This window comes from Pongo abelii, chromosome 15, assembly GCF_028885655.2.
Source record: "Pongo abelii isolate AG06213 chromosome 15, NHGRI_mPonAbe1-v2.0_pri, whole genome shotgun sequence".
Lineage (NCBI taxonomy): Eukaryota > Metazoa > Chordata > Mammalia > Primates > Hominidae > Pongo > Pongo abelii.
This window is the reverse complement of record NC_072000.2, coordinates 34,279,659-34,299,161: the sequence shown is the minus strand read 5'-3', so window position 1 is coordinate 34,299,161 and position 19,503 is coordinate 34,279,659. Positions and strand designations below refer to the sequence as shown.

At 35.7% G+C, this 19,503-nt stretch overlaps 1 protein-coding gene and 1 pseudogene across 3 annotated transcripts in view; one reads left to right on the top strand and one right to left on the bottom strand.

The window, feature by feature from the left end:
• SCFD1 (sec1 family domain containing 1) overlaps positions 1-19,503 on the bottom strand; it is a 105,680-nt gene that overhangs the window by 43,230 nt on the left and 42,947 nt on the right. For 2 of the 3 annotated variants that reach the window (XM_054529969.2, XM_024231409.3), the window contains 4 exons: positions 14,555-14,694; positions 11,583-11,673; positions 10,939-11,012; positions 9,876-9,957 (listed from right to left, as the gene is read on the bottom strand). The exons of the other annotated variant lie outside the window; for it this stretch is intronic. In XM_054529969.2, the coding sequence (XP_054385944.1) occupies positions 9,876-9,957; positions 10,939-11,012; positions 11,583-11,673; positions 14,555-14,694 (387 nt within the window). The remainder of the gene's footprint in view (positions 1-9,875; positions 9,958-10,938; positions 11,013-11,582; positions 11,674-14,554; positions 14,695-19,503) is intronic. 3 annotated transcript variants of the gene reach the window in all.
• LOC100442096 (ubiquitin-conjugating enzyme E2 C-like) lies at positions 1,277-1,856 on the top strand (annotated as a pseudogene).

The following is a 19,503-nucleotide window of genomic DNA, read 5'->3' as shown; positions in this document are numbered from 1 at the left end:
TCTACAACATGGGCTCAAAAGAGAATACGGTTTGGGTAATAAGAGTGACATAAAAAATGAACAAATTAAAAATATAAAACAAAATAACAAGGTCAAGATAATAAACTGAGATTCTTCGGTAGCTTCAATAAATATTAAGAATAAATGAGTAAAAGGGGAACATTCTAGACAATCAAAAGCACTATGCGTGGAATATAGATTATATATAATGAACACAAACTCTGAGAGCCATGCATTTCTCAAAAATCCTTTTAGAAGGACATTCTATGGCAGGAATCTCATTAAAAAATTTCTAGTGCTTTTCTCCAAATTTCGGTCATCAGGTAAACAATCAGACTGATTTTACATTCATTTTTCCGTACACTGCCTCAATTTATATTATATCAAATTAACATTAACATGCTGTGCACACATACACACATATACAGATTGTGTAAGACATCTGACTGGCTACAGCCCACAGGGTTTGGAAAGAACAAAGGAAGGGAGCACTTTCTAAAACTAGTTTGTCCCTTCTCTCACCAAAAGGGAATAATCTTAAAACTTAACTGACGCTAAAGTTGGACACTGTGGCATGCAACTGTAATCCCAGCTATTCAGGAAGCTGAGGCATGAGGATCACTTGAGCCCAGGAGTTCAACAGCAGCCTGGTTAACATAGTCAGACTTGTCTCTAAAAAAGAATTATCTGAGAAGTACAGGTAGTACACATCACTTGCTTTTTGAAAATCCATAACCTGGGACATCTGCCAGACGACCAAGAAAGGACACAAAAGAAATTCCCTTTTCTTTCCTCTAAGTAATTGCAGGGATTTTTCCTTCTTTTGACTATTTCTCTCCCCAGTCTAGCTATAGACACTACTGTTCTGGAACTCTATTCGCTGCTAGCCATAATTCCCATTTCTTACCTCAGTCTAATGACTGGGTTGATGACCAAGTCTAGAGTGATACTTCTTGGCTTTCCCTTTTCTTCAGACCCCAATTCTATCCCCAATAACCATTCAGCAGCGAAAAGAAAGACAAGAAGGGAGTAAAGAGTTATACCTCCTTTCTACCAGTAAGAACTCAATATTCCTTTCTCCCTACTTCTCAGGAGGTACAGGGAATGATAAACCTTTCTATGTTGCAATGCTACGTTAGGAATATTCCAGATTATGAATTAGATAGGGTTTGTGAGACAGAAACCTACCTACGACGTAATATCTACAGGAAAGTATACCCGCACAGTTGCAGTCGTGAGCTCTCCAAGTTCCCGTCTCTCTGCCAGCACCGCCTGGATGGCCTCCCAAAATCGCGACCCAGCTGCTACTAGCATCGCAGCCTCCCGGAAAGGAGCAGAGCCAAGCTGGGGTGCCGCTGGGGGTCCCGTGGGCAAAAAAACAGGAGCTCATGACTCATGATGTGTGGCAACAAGGGCATTTCTGCCTTCCCTGAATCAGACCACCTTTTCACATGGGTAGGGGCCATCCATGGAGCAGCTGCCACAGTATATGAAGACCTGAGGTATAAGCATAAGCTCTCACTAGAGTTCCCCAGTGGCTACCCTTACAATGCACCCATGGTGAAATTCCTCATACCCTGCTACTACGCCAGTGTGGACACCCAGGGTAACATATGCCTGGACATCCTGAAGGACAAGTGGTCTGCCCTGTATGACATCAGGACCATTCTGCTCTCCATCCAGAACACCCTCCATCTCCAGCCTACTAGGAGAACCCAACATTGATAGCCCCTTGAAAACGCATGCTGCCAAACTCTGGAAAAACCCCACAGCTTTTAAGAAGTATCTGCAAGAAACCTACTCAAAACAGGTCACCAGTCAGGAGCCCTGACCCAGGCTGCCCAGCCTGTCCTTGTGTCATCTTTTCATCTTTTTAACTTTTCCTTAGATGGTCTGTCTTTTTTTGTGACTTCTGTATAGACTCTGTATCATGAGCTGTGGTATTATTTTTGTTTTTGTCTTTTAAATTAAGCCTCAGTTGAGCCCTTGTGATGTGTATTAAATAAATACATTTTGGTCATTAAAAAAAAGTATATCTCAAGCTACAATGAACTCAGAACCAGACTTTTAGAATATCACCTACACCTAAGCTGAAGACTGTTTATATTCTAGCCATTCCTGTTTTTTCTTACTTCTTCACGTGTTTAATTCCTGCCATCTTGCAGGGCTGTATTTGGATATCCAGGTGGGTAGCACCAGTAATGCTGTATTATAATTGTCTGTGGTTGGTATATGTCACTACAGTAAAAACTCCTTGAGACTGCTTGCTCATTATTGCATGTATAGTGTCCTGCAAGATAAATGGAATTCTCCAAAACTCAATTGCTTTGTATAATATAACAAAATAGCTGGTTAATTTATTTTCAGTTATTCAGGTGTGCATTTTGTTGCAATTCACACTGGTGGGTTTGCCACTACATGCATGGGTTTGTCAATGTGAAAAATTATGTTACAAAACATCAAGATGAACCATAAAATTGTATTTAAAGGCGTTCTATGATACAAGTGGCTGAAAATATTTACTTGTTGGGTTTCCAAGCTACAGTGAACTTAGCTCATGTGCCATAGTGACTTAGGAATCCTGAACAAAATTCATCTTTTTACTTTTACCTCTCTTCTGTGCAGATGGGACAGTATACTATCAAGGTGAGAAACCTGGTTATAGCTTCAATTTCTACAACCGACTGTCAATCTTACTAGTTGGTTATCTCATTTCCAAACATATGCATTTTTTCTCTCAACCAAAAACACTGAATTTCTAGCATTCCAGGCCCAAATCAGAATGTATAACCTCAACTTGTTATCTAACTCCTATCAAAAGCCAAAATGCAAACATGATATTATAGATTATTCAAAGAATATGCAATCTTTCCACTCTAGATACTAAAAATTCGATTCTTAGTTTAAGAACAGGACGTATACAGGGAACCATTAGACGGTGATAAACTTAGACTTGGCTACCTTGGTAACTCATAGAACTGCTCTCATTGAATTGTATTTAATATTATATCCCTGGCTTTCATGAAAGTTGCTATATGAAACAGTCACATGAAATCTATAAGGGTAACTGATATCATTACACGACTTAATTTATTCTAGATAATGCCCAATATGAGCAATGTCTTTTGTAATGTGATGCTAAGAAATGGTTTGCTTAGAATAAAAAAACAGAAAATCTTTCTGAGAGAGGTTTTTTTATCTTAATCATCTCTCTCTTTTTTATCTTGGTTGCGAGAAAATTCAAAGCCAAATTTGAGAATTAACATTATAACTATTGAGCTTTTACTGAATTATTTGTGAGCTTTTATTGGATTGTTTTCATTCTATGTGCTATTTGAGGGAGCTGCCTTAAATCTGTTTTAGAATATGAACATAATATTTAATCTGTAAATTTATCCTATGTATTGACTTGTGCTAAAAATATTTAAATTCAGACTAAAATGATCTATATAAAAAATTTAAAATGTACACAAAGTGATCTTTATAGATGGCAAGTATAAAAAATATAAACAGAAGTGACCTTATTATCATGAAATACTGAAAACTGCTTTATATTTCTATGGTATTTGTAAACTGTTGTCTTGTTTTTTATGGCTCTCAGAAATCACTTAGTTTTAATTTATTCAACCAGTATGTTGAGCGCTTTTTTTTTTTTTTTGAGACAGAGTCTCACTCTGTCACTCAGGCTGGAGTGCAGTAGCATGATCTCGGCTCACTGCAACCTTTGCCTCCTAGGTTCAAGTAATTCTCATGCCTCAGCCTCCAGAGTGACTACAGGTGTGCGCCACCACATTCAGCTAAGTTTTGTATTTTTAGTAGAGATGAGGTTTTGCCATGTTGGCCAGGCCGGTCTCCTGGCCTGAAGTGATCTGCTTGCCTTGGCCTCCCAAAGTGCTGGGATCACAGGTGTGAGCCACCGCGCCTAGCTGAATGTTGAACTCTTAAAAGATATACTTAGAAAAAGAACAGCAAGTTAAATCCAAAGTAGGCAGAAGAAAATAAATAATAAAAATTAGAGCAGAACCAGTGAAATTAAAAACAGGAAATCAACAGAGAAAAATCACAGACTATAGAGGTTCCCTTCTACTCTCTGTTTTTTGTTATTTTTATTTTTTATGAGATGGGGGTCTTGCTATGTTGGTCAACTGGATTTGAACCCCTAGGCTCAAGAGATCCTCCCACCTCAGCCTCCGAGTGGCCGGGATTACAGGTGAATGCCACCAAACCTTGCTTAGTTGTTATTTTTCAGTTTAAATTATTCGTAATCCTATGGTTACTCCAAAGGGATTACAAAAGAGCAAACCATTCTCATTGAATTTTAGTAGATAATGTTTTATGGAACTACAGCATGGTAGAGAGAACATGGGACTTAAAAACCCAAGTTAAAATTCAGGCTTTGGTAGATGGTCTTAAGGCAAGTATTCAGTATTTCTGAGATTCAACTCCTCTGTAGAATGTGGGAATATACCTATTATGTTAAATATCTAATGTAACAGTGAAAAAAAAAGTTCATTCTCCCTTTAAAAGAAAAAAAAAAACCCCACATCCTATGTTTGTATTTTCAGCCAAGGATTAGTTCTGTTTCTCTGGGGAACCCTGGCTAACACAGGTTGTTTGCTTTCTCATTATTCAGTTTTGAGATGTCTTTATTCCTTTGAATTTAATCTTTATGAATCTTTTAAACTGGGTCTTGCTAAATGACAATGCTTCATCCTCATAAAAGTAGGTGTTAGGGAAGTGAGAGCCAAGAGCAAGAGAAAGTTGATTTCATACATTTTTTTTTTGAGATGTAAAAGTAGTTCCAGAAATTCACAGTAAGGAGTTGAAGGATATTCCACTCACTGAAGAGCTATCTTTTGTCATACTTGCAATAAAAAACAGAACAAAACAAAAAACTTCAGATTCTCATAGTAACTAATCTTATTTTGAGATGAGAAGAGATAAAAGACAAGTGATACCTCATCCACTGTGAACTTTCTGATACAGAATATATTTTTCCTCTGTCTTGAAGAAAAGACACCAAGGTAATAAGAACTTTCACTTGATATGTATACTGGACGAGAGATCATTTTAAACAAATCAGCACAAAATCCAGCCAGAGAAATGTTCTGACTTCTAGTTCAGTAAAAGACCTCTAATGTGATCAGGAGCAATAGTGATCAGTTAATCAAAGTCAGTTAATGTTAATAACAAAAAAAAGTCAGTTTATGTGAAGAATAAAACAGGATTTATGTTGTATGTTTAACTTAAGACCTAAAATACACAGTCTGTCAATCACTGATCTATGTCCAAGACTTCTTCTTTGAGTACAGAGATTCAGTGACTGACATTTTTTTTCTTTCTTGCATAAAGCACACCTATCAGAAATCACCTATGATTTCCAGGTTCAGTTCTTTGGGAGTGGAATAAAAAATTTTAGAGACATTGCAAAGCAATTTCCATACAATATAGTATTTTCTGAGGCCTTCCAATCTTTTATGGTTAAGGTTTTTTACCCACACCTAATTCAAACAATATTTAAACCACCATGTTCACTGAGTCTAAGATGTGCAACTTAGTTTTATAGAAACAATCTTCTTTTCATACTCATACAACTGACATAAATGCAATAAAACACAAATAACTCATTAGTAAGCAAAAAAACCCAAAAAAAAACCACAAACAAAAAAAACCAAAAAAAAAAGCCCAACCGTGAGAGCAGAAAAAGGCACAGGATAATAAGGAAATTGTTATGAGTTGTCAACATGTTAATAATGTGGCTACTGGCCACTATGGTTTACAGAGGGCATCAGTTAATTTGGTGTGTTGACTAAGTGGAGATCAGTTAAGAGAGTTTCTACTTTATTTTGAAAGCTTATCTTCCCCATAAAAATATAAGGCAGTTGAACCAAAAAATAAAAATAAAAAGTCAGTCCTCAGAAGGAAGACTAGTGAAAAGCTAGCATTGCCAACAAGGGTTAAGCCTTCTTTAGAGTACAGACATCATCACCTAATCAGATGATGTCTTTAGATCTAATTCAGTCCCTATAAGACTGTCTATGAGAACAAGTGAAACAAAAATGAGGATCCAGTAACAATTAAGCCTTGCCTCACAAAGTTTATTGATAGCTTATTCTTTACCAGCTATATCCGGTTGGTTGGAGCACTGAGATGTGGGTGTTTTTCCTCTAAGGTGGAAGGTGGGAACATTGGGGGAAAGAACACATGACACCATTTCTCTTTCTCATCTCATCAACTATGCCTTACAAGTAGGCTTCTTTTCTTTAGGTATCTGGAGCTAAAGAGTACTTTATTCAGGTTTGCTAAATAGGTGAGCTAAGAATAATTAAAACAGGCTGTCTACAAATTATGTAAATAATCCCAGAAGCCATTCTCTAACAACCAGCAAGTGGGAAAGTTGCATTTGTATTAGGGATGAAAAAACAACTAAAGAAAGGGTTTAAAAATATAGATGACTCAAAACAAATGAGTATTCAACAATTTATTCTTTATTAGACCCAAATTACCCAAATCACTAAAATCCTCAGAATATCAATAAAGTGAAAATGTTTCTTAAAGTTATGACAAACTGGTGTGCTCTAATTTTCCACTAAAACATCAATTGCGGGGTAACTGCCAGGACTTCTAAAGAGACAAATTTCTACTTTAGAAAACAATTGAAGGAAATGTAAGAAGCGGTTATACTCTAAACAAAAGAAGAAATATGTAAAACTAATACAGTCAAATACTAAGAGAAATGCTGAGACCTCTGCATGACACAATCTTCTAGCTAACAAAAAATATTTACGGCCAGGCGCGGTGGCTCACGCTTGTAATCCCAGCACTTCGGGGGGCCGAGGCGGGTGGATTATGAGGTCAAGAGATGGAGACCATCCTGCCCAACATGGTGAAACCCTGTCTCTACTAAAAATACAAACATTAGCTGGGCATGGTGGTGAGTGCCTGTAGTCCCAGCTACTCGGGAGGCTGAGGCAGAAGAATTGCTTGAACCCAGGAGGTGGAGGTTGCAGTGAGCTGAGAGTGTGCCACTGCACTCCAGCCTGGTGACAGAGTGAGACTCTGTCTAAAAAAAAAAAAAAAAAAAAAAAAAAAAAGGTGCTTAGGTGAATACATGTTCACAAAGAAGTAAAGCTCAGATGGTCAAGAAATTCTGGTGAAGAGAGAAGAGATTATGGAGCAAAATATTTCTTTAATTAACATTAACATAGCCAGCAGTAGATGGTGTAACATAGTAATGGTATAAATAAACATGCCACTTAGAAGTAAATATTATAAGGATGGAAATTTAAGAGTTATGAAAAATTATAAGAAGAAATTCTGTAACTAGAAATAATGAGAAATAATGAAAACAATACAGTTTATCTGTTACTTTTGACAAGGAAGAACTTAAAATATTTAAAATAAATATGCTTCTTTATCTAGGATATAAAAAAAACTTTTGATTTTTAATTGGGCTTCTTAGAATGACCCAACTAGGAGTAGTGTGTTCTACAGATGACATTATTTTCCCTCTGTAAAGCGAATGTCCTCAATAGCACACTTTGTTTAAATCAGATCTTGTGATGAAAAAGGATCATTAGCAAGATAATGATTCAATAATATCTATTTTTCTGGCTGGGTGTGGTGGAATGCACCAATAGTCTTAGTTACTAGGGAGGCAAGGCAGGAGGATCCTTGAGCCCAGGAGGTTAAGGCTGCAGTGAGCTATGATCGTGCCACTGTACTCAGCCTGGGTGACAGGGAGAGACCCTGTCAAAATAAATAAATAAATGAATAAATAAAATCTATCTTTTACATAAAATCACTCAATATCTTGAATGACAGATTAGTTTCTTGGCATAAGATGCTCTGCCAGAGAATTAGCAACCCTAAAGGGAACACTTTCTTTTATAAGACCAAGAGGTCTTCAAGTAGAATTGTTTAGGTCGGGCATGGTAGCATATTAAACTATCTCAGACAGATGGCCTCTGTTAGCAAAAACTGATCTGAAAAACTCACCTAAAATCATTAGTGTAAAATTATAATAAGCACCATAAAAAATTTCATAAGTAAATTATGTCTTATAAATCATTTTTCACCTAGACATCTATAATAGTTGTCTTCCAGTTCCACTTTTATTTCCAGAACTCCCTTATCCTCCACAGTCTTATTTTAAAACATAAATCAGATCATGTCATTAACCTCTAATGAGTTATCATACTTAAATTTCTACTTTTTTTGATTCCATATCGCACCATCACTCTTTCCCTCTTCAATAGAGCACATTTGTCTTCTTCTAGGTTCTCAAACACACCGAATTTGTTTGTCGTAAGACCTTTGCACTTCTTATTCCCTCTGCCTGGCATGGTTGGCCCTGAGATCTTCACTAATTGGCTCCTTCCTGTGATTCCTGTCTCAACTCAAACATCACCTCATCAAAGGTGATTTCATTCACAGACTTACTCCAGAGTAGGCCTCTCAGCCATTCTCATATCCCATTGCCTCACATCACCCTACCCTGTTTTTGTTGTTCTCATATCACTAAAATGACTGAAGTTATCTTGTTTTCTAATTTGCTTACTCTGTTTACTGTCACTACAATATAAAGCTTCAAAAGAACAGAGAACTTGTCTGTCTTGTTTACTACAGTATCTTCAGGGCCTAGTACAATATACATAGAGCCACTCAATAAACATGATTGGATAAGTAAATTAACCAAAATTTTCCCAAACTATAAGCTCTAGTCTCTGACCTGAAGGAAATTCTCAATATAGCTCTCTGTTGTATTTCACCTGGTGATATATCTATATTATCTATATCTGTATCTGTATCACCTCCACAAAAAACAATGACCTCAGGTAAACAGATCTGAACAGCCTTTTGCCATTTCACAAAGACGCTACATATAGAAGTGAAAACATCAGCAGAATCACCTACAGACTGCAGTTCTGTTTCTATTCCTGTATGAACCTGAAAAATATCAAGTACCAAGATGTGAAACAAAGAAAAAAATTAGGTTGTTGGCGTAATAGAAATTATGCAGGTTTAAACTGCATGCTGCATGCTGCCCATTATCTATGTTAGTGCCTTTCTAATGCTTTTGTGGCTTTTAAAATTATTTAAATAATACCTTGAAGTCCCTTCTCAATAAATTCCAGGTGTTATCAACTTCTCTGACAGCCAGCAATTATATTCAGTTTTTTAAACAGTTTCAAATGCATCATATAAAATGGAAAGGAGGGGTCAATATTAGCCAAGTTTTAGCATATGGTCAATCTGCCACGGAAATTCAGCTCTAAGTGTGGAGAACAAATAACAGCAGAATACTGAAGGACTGATTAAGTAAGCTGATAATGGGGCAATCATGAACATGGTAATGAGAAAAAGAACTATAACGATATATAGAACTCCCAACATATTTGTTTCAAAATCACAGTTCAATGATAAACAGTAAGAAGCTTCGATGTTAACAGATTCACCTAAATTAAAAAAGTTCAGAACAAAGTCACATAAATAAAAGTGATGTTATTAATGGATATTTTAGATGGAACTCTGGTAAAAGAGATTTCCAAATCTGTATTACTGATGCTGAGATACAAGCCTACTATTAATACAGTAGTATGTACAGCGGCAATATTGAGGCAGTGCAATATAATAGAAATATCATAGATTCCCACTTCCATTTACTAAACATGTGACCTTGGAAATCACTTATCTTTCTGGATTCCTAGGTTTCTTTATTTGCAAAAAAATAACTATAATACTTGCTGTCTTCCATAATTATACTTCATGTTACAGTGGGGGCTCAATAAGATAATGAATACTAAAGCATCTTACAAAGTATAAAACCCTATGTAAATGCAAGTCATATTGTGGGGGGAAAAAGTTAAATTTACCTTTATATGTTCTAAAACAGCAGTGGCAACATTTGTATGGAGATCAATAAGTCTTTTTTTCTCAAGGAGTTCTGGCAAAGAACTGCAAGTATCAAAAAATTAAATATTAACCAATAAATTTTCTAAAATGATAAGACTTTATCCCATGCCTGGTGTTTCCCCTGTGGAAACTCAGAACAGTGAAACAGTAACAAGATGACAAGTTAAACTATCAACTAATTTCATCTCTAGACTTGAACACCTACAGTATTTATTAATACAGGTGAAATGCTCATTTTAAAATAATCTGGCTCCCAAATATCATTATTTCTATCATTTCACTTTCTGATTCCAAATTTTGGAGGTTTAAATAAAATCAAATTAATGGAAACATGCTTTATCTGTATTTCTAAAACACATTTCTTCCCTCCTTCTTTTTTTTGAGACAGAGTCTCTGTCACCTGGGCTGGAGTGCAATGGTGCTATCTTGGCTCACTGCAACCTCCACCACCCAGGTTCAAGCGATTCTCCTGCCTTAGCCTCCCAAGTAGCTGGGACTACAGGCGTTGCACCACCACTCTCGGCTAATTTATTTATTTATTTTTTTAAGTAGAGATGGAGTTTCACCATGTTGGCTAGGATGGTCTCAATCTCTTGACCTTGTGATCTGCCCGCCTTGGCCTCCCACAGTGTTGGGATTACAGGCGTGAGCCACCGCGCCCGGTCTCCTCCCTCCTTAATGGCATTCAAAGTACAGAAAAAACTGTTTAACTTTTAGTTAAGAAAACAGTATCAATAATAAAATTAAAATTGCTTGCCCTACTTTATCATTAATAGTATTTTCCTCATAAAATTACCCCTATTACACAGTTCTAACTGGTGAAAGAATAATATCCTATATCTAAGAGGGAACTAAATCAGCTTAAACATTTAGTTAAATACAATTTAGTTCTTTAAATTCAAAGTTATATTTGCTATTGCCTACAGTTTCCTACTAGTTAAAAACATTAACAATTTTTTAGTTAAAAAAAAAAAAAAATCCTATCAACAGAAAGACTTCAAAGAGGATACACTGCTCACTTACCTAACAGCTGATGTTAGCTTAGCGGTATTGTCAGAAAGCATACTTATGGCTCCTTCATCTTCCCCTTCTAGTCCCTTGTAAAGAAAAAAGGTCTCAATAGCTACTCAAAAATCCCAGGCCCAAGCATAAAAATCAACACATTCCTAAGATTATTGATATACAGTAAGATTTTTAAGTCACCTAGAATAGTAATTCTCCTCCTCTGAGGTGCAAGCATATATATTTTAACAGTTACATAAAAGTTCTAGTAATCGCCAGTCTAATGGTTAGATGTCTAAATGATCAGCTGGCATTTTTGGATAAGGAGACAGGCCCAGAGACGTGCCACAGGTCACATAGTAATAAATAGTAGAGCTGAAATCTGAAGTTACATCGAAGTATGGTAGAATGAGCAGCATTGGAACATATATCTCTAAAATGATGCTACATTATATATTTTTTCAAATCATATTTATATTAAGATTTAATTTTTTTCTCTTCTCAATATTTAGATTTCTTTTTGACCACTTATGCAAGTTGAAAATATTTTTGTTATAAAAGCATTAAATGGCCTTCAATTTTTATAAGGAAAAAACCCAAATCTCTTTATCTAACAGGTAATCCTCCTCTTTCCTATAATTCCTAGAAAGCAAATACAATCTTACCATAATGCTTTTAAGTCGTTTGACCTCATCTTCCTGTGCTCTGTAAGATTCTAGTTCTTGCTGAACTGATTCTGCAACTTCTGGGAATGGACTAAAACAGTATTGCACAAGAACTATGAGGATGACATTAAAAGACCGATTTTTGTGTAAATTCTAAAATATATACAATGAACATTTATTATTTTAAATATACTTATTTGGACTTAAATATATGTTATATATAACAAAGGCAGAAAAGATTCAGCATAAATACAACTACATATCTTTCTGATATCTATATAATCCTATTTCTTTAAAATGCATATAATACTTATACATCTAAAATTTAAATTTCATTTCTATTTTTCATTAACAGTATCATACATTCTGTTCACTTATATGTTTTTAGAAGAAAAAGTAAAATATTTACATGACTGAAAATCAATGGAAGACAAGTCATGGTATATCAAATATCAATTAAATATTCCTACCCAAATTAACATGTAACTTCAAAGGGTCCATGCAACTACAAAGATAGCATTTAAAAATATCACCTGCAAGTAACTGTGAAAAAATTCTTGTAACTCAGAACTCATAATATCCCAGAACGCTACTGGTAAAAATAGCACTTGGGCCACAGTTTTGGTGGCCTAATACCTGATGTCTTCTATCAGGACATTGTGGTTTAGCAGTAACTTACACAGACTTTAGGCAGAAGTGATCTGCAATCATGAGCAGCTCAGGTAGAAAACACTGTACTAATCTTGACAAATTCTAGGTGAATACATGTTGATCATGAAATGTTTCTTAAAATGAGTATTTTTCATCTACAGCCTAGGGGGAGGCCAGAAGCCTTTTCTCCTTTAAGAAAGAAGAGGTCATGTCTCATTAACAATGAACAAAAACCTTTCCCCCCTTCCTCAGCTCTGACATCTGAAAATACCTCACTAATAACGAGCACATTTTATCCAATGGAGACTAGCAGAAAAGACAGGAGCTCAGAAGGGATTCTGAGGAACATAGTCCAATTTTACCTCACAAGCACAGGCATTTACTCCAGCGCCAGCTGAGTCTAAATAGCATTGAGGCCTCAGCATTGCACTGGGGAGTCAGAAACCCTTGTTCCACCTAATTATAATGGAAACTTCCTTTACAGGCAAGCTCTCACCCTCTCAGGGCCCTAGCTTTATCTGTAAAATGTGCGGGTTGAACCGGATAATCCTCAAAATCTCTGATATCTTTAGGTGATATCTTTAGGTCTCAGAGTTAACAGAATAACTGCTCACATTTATTAAGTGATTTTACTATACATCAAACACCATGCTAAGAATTTATCTTTTCTTTTTTTTAAGATGGAGTTTCGCTCTTGCTGCCCAGGCTGGAGTGCAATGGCGTGATCTCGGCTCACTGCAACCTCATTTAATCCTGATGAATCTGTTGAGGTAACTATCATAACTTAACTATTCAAGGTTAAGTCCAGGCGCTTTATGGTCTGCAAGACCTGGGTTTCATCCCTGGCTTTACCAACGAAAGCTGGATGACTTGGGCAAATTACTCCTTTAAATTCATTATCTCAATCTTCTTAACAACCTTCTGAAATAGGGCAATAGGTAGAATTATTATCTCCCTATTTTACTGATGAGGAAACTGAAGCTCAGAGAGGTTTAAGTCACTTGTTTATGTTATCTCCAAGTGTCTTTGTGCCCATGTTACTATTGTATGTAAGATGCAGAGCAAAAGAGCTATTCCTACTCAATGAATATGAGGTTAAAATTCTTACTATTCAACTGACCTCTTAAATCATTCTTAAACATATGTTCTAAAAAAAATTCAAAATTTCCATATTTGAATACAGAGAATTTTTTCTTAAGCTTTTCTCTATTAGGGAATGCCAACTTCAAAATATTCTGTATTCTCTATAAATAATGCCTCTCTAAAAAAAAGTAATTTCTTGTACTTCACCATTCTGGAGGGAAATGTAGATTATGGAATTCCAAAGGGAAGAGTATTATTTAAAATCAAATTAATTAAAATTAATTAAAATAGTACCTAAAACTGCCATAGTGAGAAAGAGAAAGACAGTGACTTTTCTCTGCAGAGAGAAAGTCAAATCTTTGTTATGGTGATTTGATTTTCCAGCTTAAAAAAAAGTTGTAAGTAAAAAAAAGATAAAACATATTAAAAACCCAGCATGTTGAACCAAGTCTATATTCTACTTCTCTTTAAACAATAAATATAAGCCCAAAAAGAACAGCTATATCAAGGACACACACACATTTTGAAATATTTTTGAAAAATCATATTTTCATAATTGGTGATGAACAGTATTCTTTTTCTCTGAGGAATAATATTTTTGTTTGTTTAGAATGATTGCTCTAGCCATAATGATCACTAGATAACTTTTATAGCAGTAACTGAGCCGATGAAGTACCCTAAACTTTAAGGGGGCATAGCATCACATGGGATATGTATATCTGCCCACAGTAAATCACATGGCAATTAATGCAGTTTTATCACTCATCATTTCTAACGTACTTTGAATAAATTTCTAGGCTTCAGGCTTAGGTACTGTCTCCACAAGTATCTAAAACAAGTTTTACATGAGGGTAACATGTAACAAAAAGGAAAAAATCACCCCCAAAAATCACAAAAGCCAATTTAAATGAAAGGCAGAGATGGTCTTATAGAGTCAGTGGAGACAGCAACAAAATTGAAAAAGACTGTCTGTAATATCTTCAAAATCATATGGGATGATCTCATTGAAAGGAGAAGCGGTCCCTATAAAACAACAATTAACAAAAAACAACTTAGGAATCAGTGAGAAATGGAGAAATAAAGACAAATATCTATGGACTATCTAATTACAACCCCCACTCATTGGGTGAATGAACCTACATGACCCTTTTGAATTTTTTCTCAAATTCATTAAGGTGGATGACACCTTAATTTCTCTTTAAAAAAATGAATCTTTTACTTATTGATATTTTGCTTACCTTCCTTTATGTTTTTGCCAAAATTTATCAACCGGAGTTAAATCATAAGACTTCTTGTTTTTTCTCTTTGGTCTAGCACCAGCTGGAGAGTTTTCCACTCCTGAAGATTCTTCCAAATTAACCCTGTTTAAATGGAAATCCTAGGAAAAAGTAATCTTGTGTTAAATAACTGTTTCCTAAGTCTAATAAAAATAGAATCTTGTTGCCCTTTCTAATGTTTCCAAGGACAAAATATAGATCTGAAATTTAAAAGATCTCCCAATCTTTTGTTACATACAAATATAACTCTGTTTCTGTATTTTAATGAAAGTATTAGATGTATATTAAAATTTCAAACAAGAAAAAGAGAAAAACATGTTAATATGCTTGTGTATCCTTCTAGAAAAACATTGATGCATATAATAGCACATATACATCTCTTAATTTTATTTTTTAAAATGGGATTACAGTGTACATGTTACATCTTTTTTCATCTAATAATACATTTTACAGCTCTTTCTGTATCTGTATACGTACATTTACTTCATCTTTATCATAACTACACAGTAGTCCAATGTTTGGCTAAATTAACTTATGCAACCAGGCCTTCTGATGCTTGGTCATTTCCAGTAACAAATGTTATCTTAAATATTTTTTAACTCTTAGAGAGTCAACATTCTGATGTGTCACTTTGAGTGATGAACTGCAATTTTAAAAATTAAAACAGATGCTACAATAATAAGTGATGCCCCTCTTTCACATAAACTTCAAGAGTCAGGCCAGTAGTCGCTAAACTTTCTTGCCTGGGACTAATTTTATTCACGTGAGGCTTGATTTTTGTACCCTTTCTGTAAAAAAAAACAAAAAACCCCCCAAAACGCAAAACCAAACCAAACCAAACCCACAAAAAACCATTAGGCAAAAATAAAAGTAAGTATCTTTTTTCTTTCTCCCAACTTCTTGCATTACATCTATGGGTTCCCTCACAAATAGCAGCATTTTATGGTTCAATGCCAACTAAAGAATAGTGAGAGATAAAACATGGCTATCAACAAGTAAATGACTGATGAAGAAGGAAGATACAGTATGGAGAAATTATCCAGCATGACTGAAATATAATTATCTTAGTTCTAAGGTATCTGTATATATTTTGAATTAATGATTATTCTAGGTCTTAGCAAATTAAATATACTGAATGCAATTCAATCTCCTTTAGATAAAACAAGGTTATCAATACTGACTCTATGTCCTTAACATAAACCTTGTAACTTTCTCAAATAAATCTTTTATAATAGTTTATTTCCTTGCCATTTTTCTCTTTGACATAAAAAGCAGGATTTGAAAAATTACAGATGTCTACATACCCAGTAATGGGATCGCTGGGTCAAATGGTATTTCTAGTTCTAGATCCTTGAGGAATCACCACACTGTCTTCCACAATGGTTGAACTAGTTTACACTCCCACCAACAGTGTAAAAGCGTTCCTATTTCTCCACAGCCTCTCCAGCACCTGTTGTTTCCTGAATTTTTACTGATCACCATTCTAACTGGCGTGAGATGGTATCTCATTGTGGTTTTCATTTGCATTTCTCTGATGACCACTGATGATGAGCATTTTTTCATGTGTCTTTTGGCTGCATAAATGTCTTCTTTTGAGAAGTGTGTCTGTTCATATCCTTTGCCCACTTTTTGATGGGGTTGATTTTTTTCTTGTAAATTTGTTTACGTTCTTTGTAGATTCTGGTTATTAGCCCTTTGTCAGATGGGTAGATTGTAAAAATTTTCTCCCATTCTGTACGCTGCCTGTTCGCTCTGACGGTAGTTTCTTTTGCTGTGCAGAAGCTCTTGAGTTTAATTAGATCCCATTTGTCTATTTTGGCTTTTGTTGCCATTGCTTTTGGTGTTTTAGACATGAAGTCCTTGCCCATGCCTATGTCCTGAATGGTATTGCCTAGGTTTTCTTCTAGGGTTTTTATGGTTTTAGGTCTAACGTTTAAGTCTTTAATCCATCTTGAAGGAATTTTTGTATAAGGTGTAAGGAAGGGATCCAGTTTCAGCTTTCTCCATATGGCTAGCCAGTTTTCCCGCACCATTTATTAAATAGGGAACCCATTCCCCATTTCTTGTTTTTGTCAGGTTTGTCAAAGATCAGAAGGTTGTAGACGTGTGGTGTTATTTCTGAGGCCTCTGTTCTGTTCCACTGGTCTATATCTCTGTTTTGGTACCAGTATCATGCTGTTTTGGTTACTGTAGCCTTGTAGTATAGTTTGAAGTCAGGTAGTGTGATGCCTCCAGCTTTGTTCTTTTGGCTTAGGACTGTCTTGGCAATGCAGGCTCTTTTTTGGTTCCATATGAACTTTAAAGTAGTTTTTTCCAATTCTGTGAAGAAAGTCAGTGGTAGCTTGATGGGGATGGCGTTGAATCTATAAATTACCTTGGGCAGTATGGCCATTTTCACGATATTGATTCTTCCTATCCATGAGCATGGAATGTTCTTCTATTTGTTTGTGTCCTCTTTTAGTTCATTGAGCAGTGGTTTGTAGTTCTCCTTGAAGAGGTCCTTCACATCCCTTGTAAGTTGAATTCCTAGGTATTTTATTCTCTTTGTAGCAATTGTGAATGGGAGTTCACTCATAATTTGGCTGTCTGTTATTTGCGTATAAGAATGCTTGTGATTTTTGCACATTGATTTTATATCCTGAGACTTTGCTGAAGTTGCTTATCAGCTTAAGGAGATTTTGGGCTGAGACAATGGGGTTTTCTAAATATACAACCATGTCATCTGCAAACAGGGACAATTTGACTTCCTCTTTTCCTAATCGAATACCCTTTATTTCTTTCCCTTGCCTGATTGCCCTGGCCAGAACTTCCAACACTATGTTGAATAAGAGTGGTGAGAGAGGGCATCCCTGTCTTGTGCCAGTTTTCAAAGGGAATGCTTCCAGTTTTTGCACATTCAGTATGATATTGGCTGTAGGTTTGTCATAAATAGGTCTTATTATTTTGAGCTATGTTCCATCAATACGTAATTTATTGAGAGGTTTTAGCATGAAGGGCTGTTGAATTTTGTCAAAGGGTTTTTCTGCATCTATTGAGATAATCGTGGTTTTTGTCTTTGGTTCTGTTTATATGATGGATTATGTTTATTGATTTGCATATGTTGAAGCAGCCTTGCATCCCAGGGATGAAGCCTACTTGATCATGGTGGATAAGCTTTTTGATGTACTGTTGGATTTGCTTTGCCAGTATTTTATTGAGGATATTCACATTGATGTTCATCAGGGATATTGGTCTAAAATTCTCATTTTTTGTTGTGTCTCTGCCAGGCTTTGGTATCAGGATGATGCTGGCCTCATCAAATGAGTTAGGGAGGATTCCCTCTTTTTCTATTGATTGGAATAGTTTCAGAAGGAATGCTACCAGCTTCTCTTTTTACCTCTGGTAGAATTCAGCTGTGAATTCGCCTGGTCCTGGACTTTTTTTTTTGGTTGGTAGGCTATTGATTACTGCCTCAATTTCAGAGCCTGTTATTGGTCTATTCAGCAATTCAAATTCTTCCTGGTTTAGGCTTGGGAGGGTGTACGTGTCCAGGAATTTATCCATTTCTTCTAGATTTTCTAGTTTATTTGCATAGATGTGTTTATAGTATTCTCTGATGGTAGTTTGTATTTCTGTGGGATCGGTGATGATATTCCCTTTATCATTTTTTATTGTGCCTATTTGATTCTTCTCTCTTTTCTTCTTTATTAGTCTTGCTAGTGGTCTATCAATTTTGTTAATCTTTTCAAAAAACCAGCTCCTGCATTCATTGATTTTTTGAAGGGTTTTTTGTGTCTCTATCTCCTTCAGTTCTGCTCTGATCTTAGCTATTTCTTGCCTTCTGCTAGCTTCTGAATGTGTTTGCTCTTGCTTCTCTAGTTCTTTTAATTGTGATGTTAGGGTGTCAATTTTAGGTCTTTCCTGCTTTCTCTTGTGGGCATTTAGTGCTATAAATTTCCCTCTACACACTGCTTTAAATGTGTCCCAGAGATTCTGGTATGTTGTGTCTTTGTTCTCATTGGTTTCAAAGAACATCTTTATTTCTGCCTTCATTTCGTTATTTACCCATTAGTCATTCAGAAGCAGGTTGTTCAGTTTCCATGTAGTTGTGCGGTTTTGAGTAAATTTCTTAATCCTGAGTTCTAGTTTGATTGCACTGTGGTCTGAGAGACGGTTTGTTGTGATTTCTGTTCTTTTACATTTGCTGAGGAGTGCTTTACTACCAACTATGTGGTCAATTTTGGAATAAGTGTGATGTGGTGCTGAGAAGAATGTATATTCTGTTGATTTGGGGTGGAGAGTTCTGTAGATGTCTATTAGTGCAGAGCTGAGTTCAAGTCCTGGATATCCTTGTTAACCTTCTGTCTTGTTGATCTCGTTTAAAATTGACAGTGGGGTGTTAAAGTCTCCCATTATTATTGTGTGGGAGTCTAAGTCTCTTTGTAGGTCTCTAAGGACTTGTTTTATGAATCTGGGACTTGTTTTATGAATCTTGTTTTGCTCCTGTATTAGGTGCATATATATTTAGGATAGTTAGCTCTTCTTGTTGAATTGATTCCTTTACTATTATGTAATGGCCTTCTTTGTCTCTTTTGATCTTTGTTGGTTTCAAGTCCGTTTTATCATAGTCTAGGATTGCAACCCCTGCTTTTTTTGGCTTTCCATTTGCTTGGTAGATCTTCCTCCATCCCTTTATTTTGAGTCTTTGTGTGTCTCTGCACATGAGATGGGTCTCCTGAATACAGCACACTGATGGGTCTTGACTCTTTATCCAATTTGCCAGTCTGTGTCTTTTAATTGGGGCATTTAGCCCATTTACGTTTAAGGTTAATATTGTCATATATGAATCTGATCCTGTCATTATGAAGTTAGCTGGTTATTCTGCCTGTTAGTTGATGCAGTTTCTTCCTAGCATCTACGGTCTTTACAAT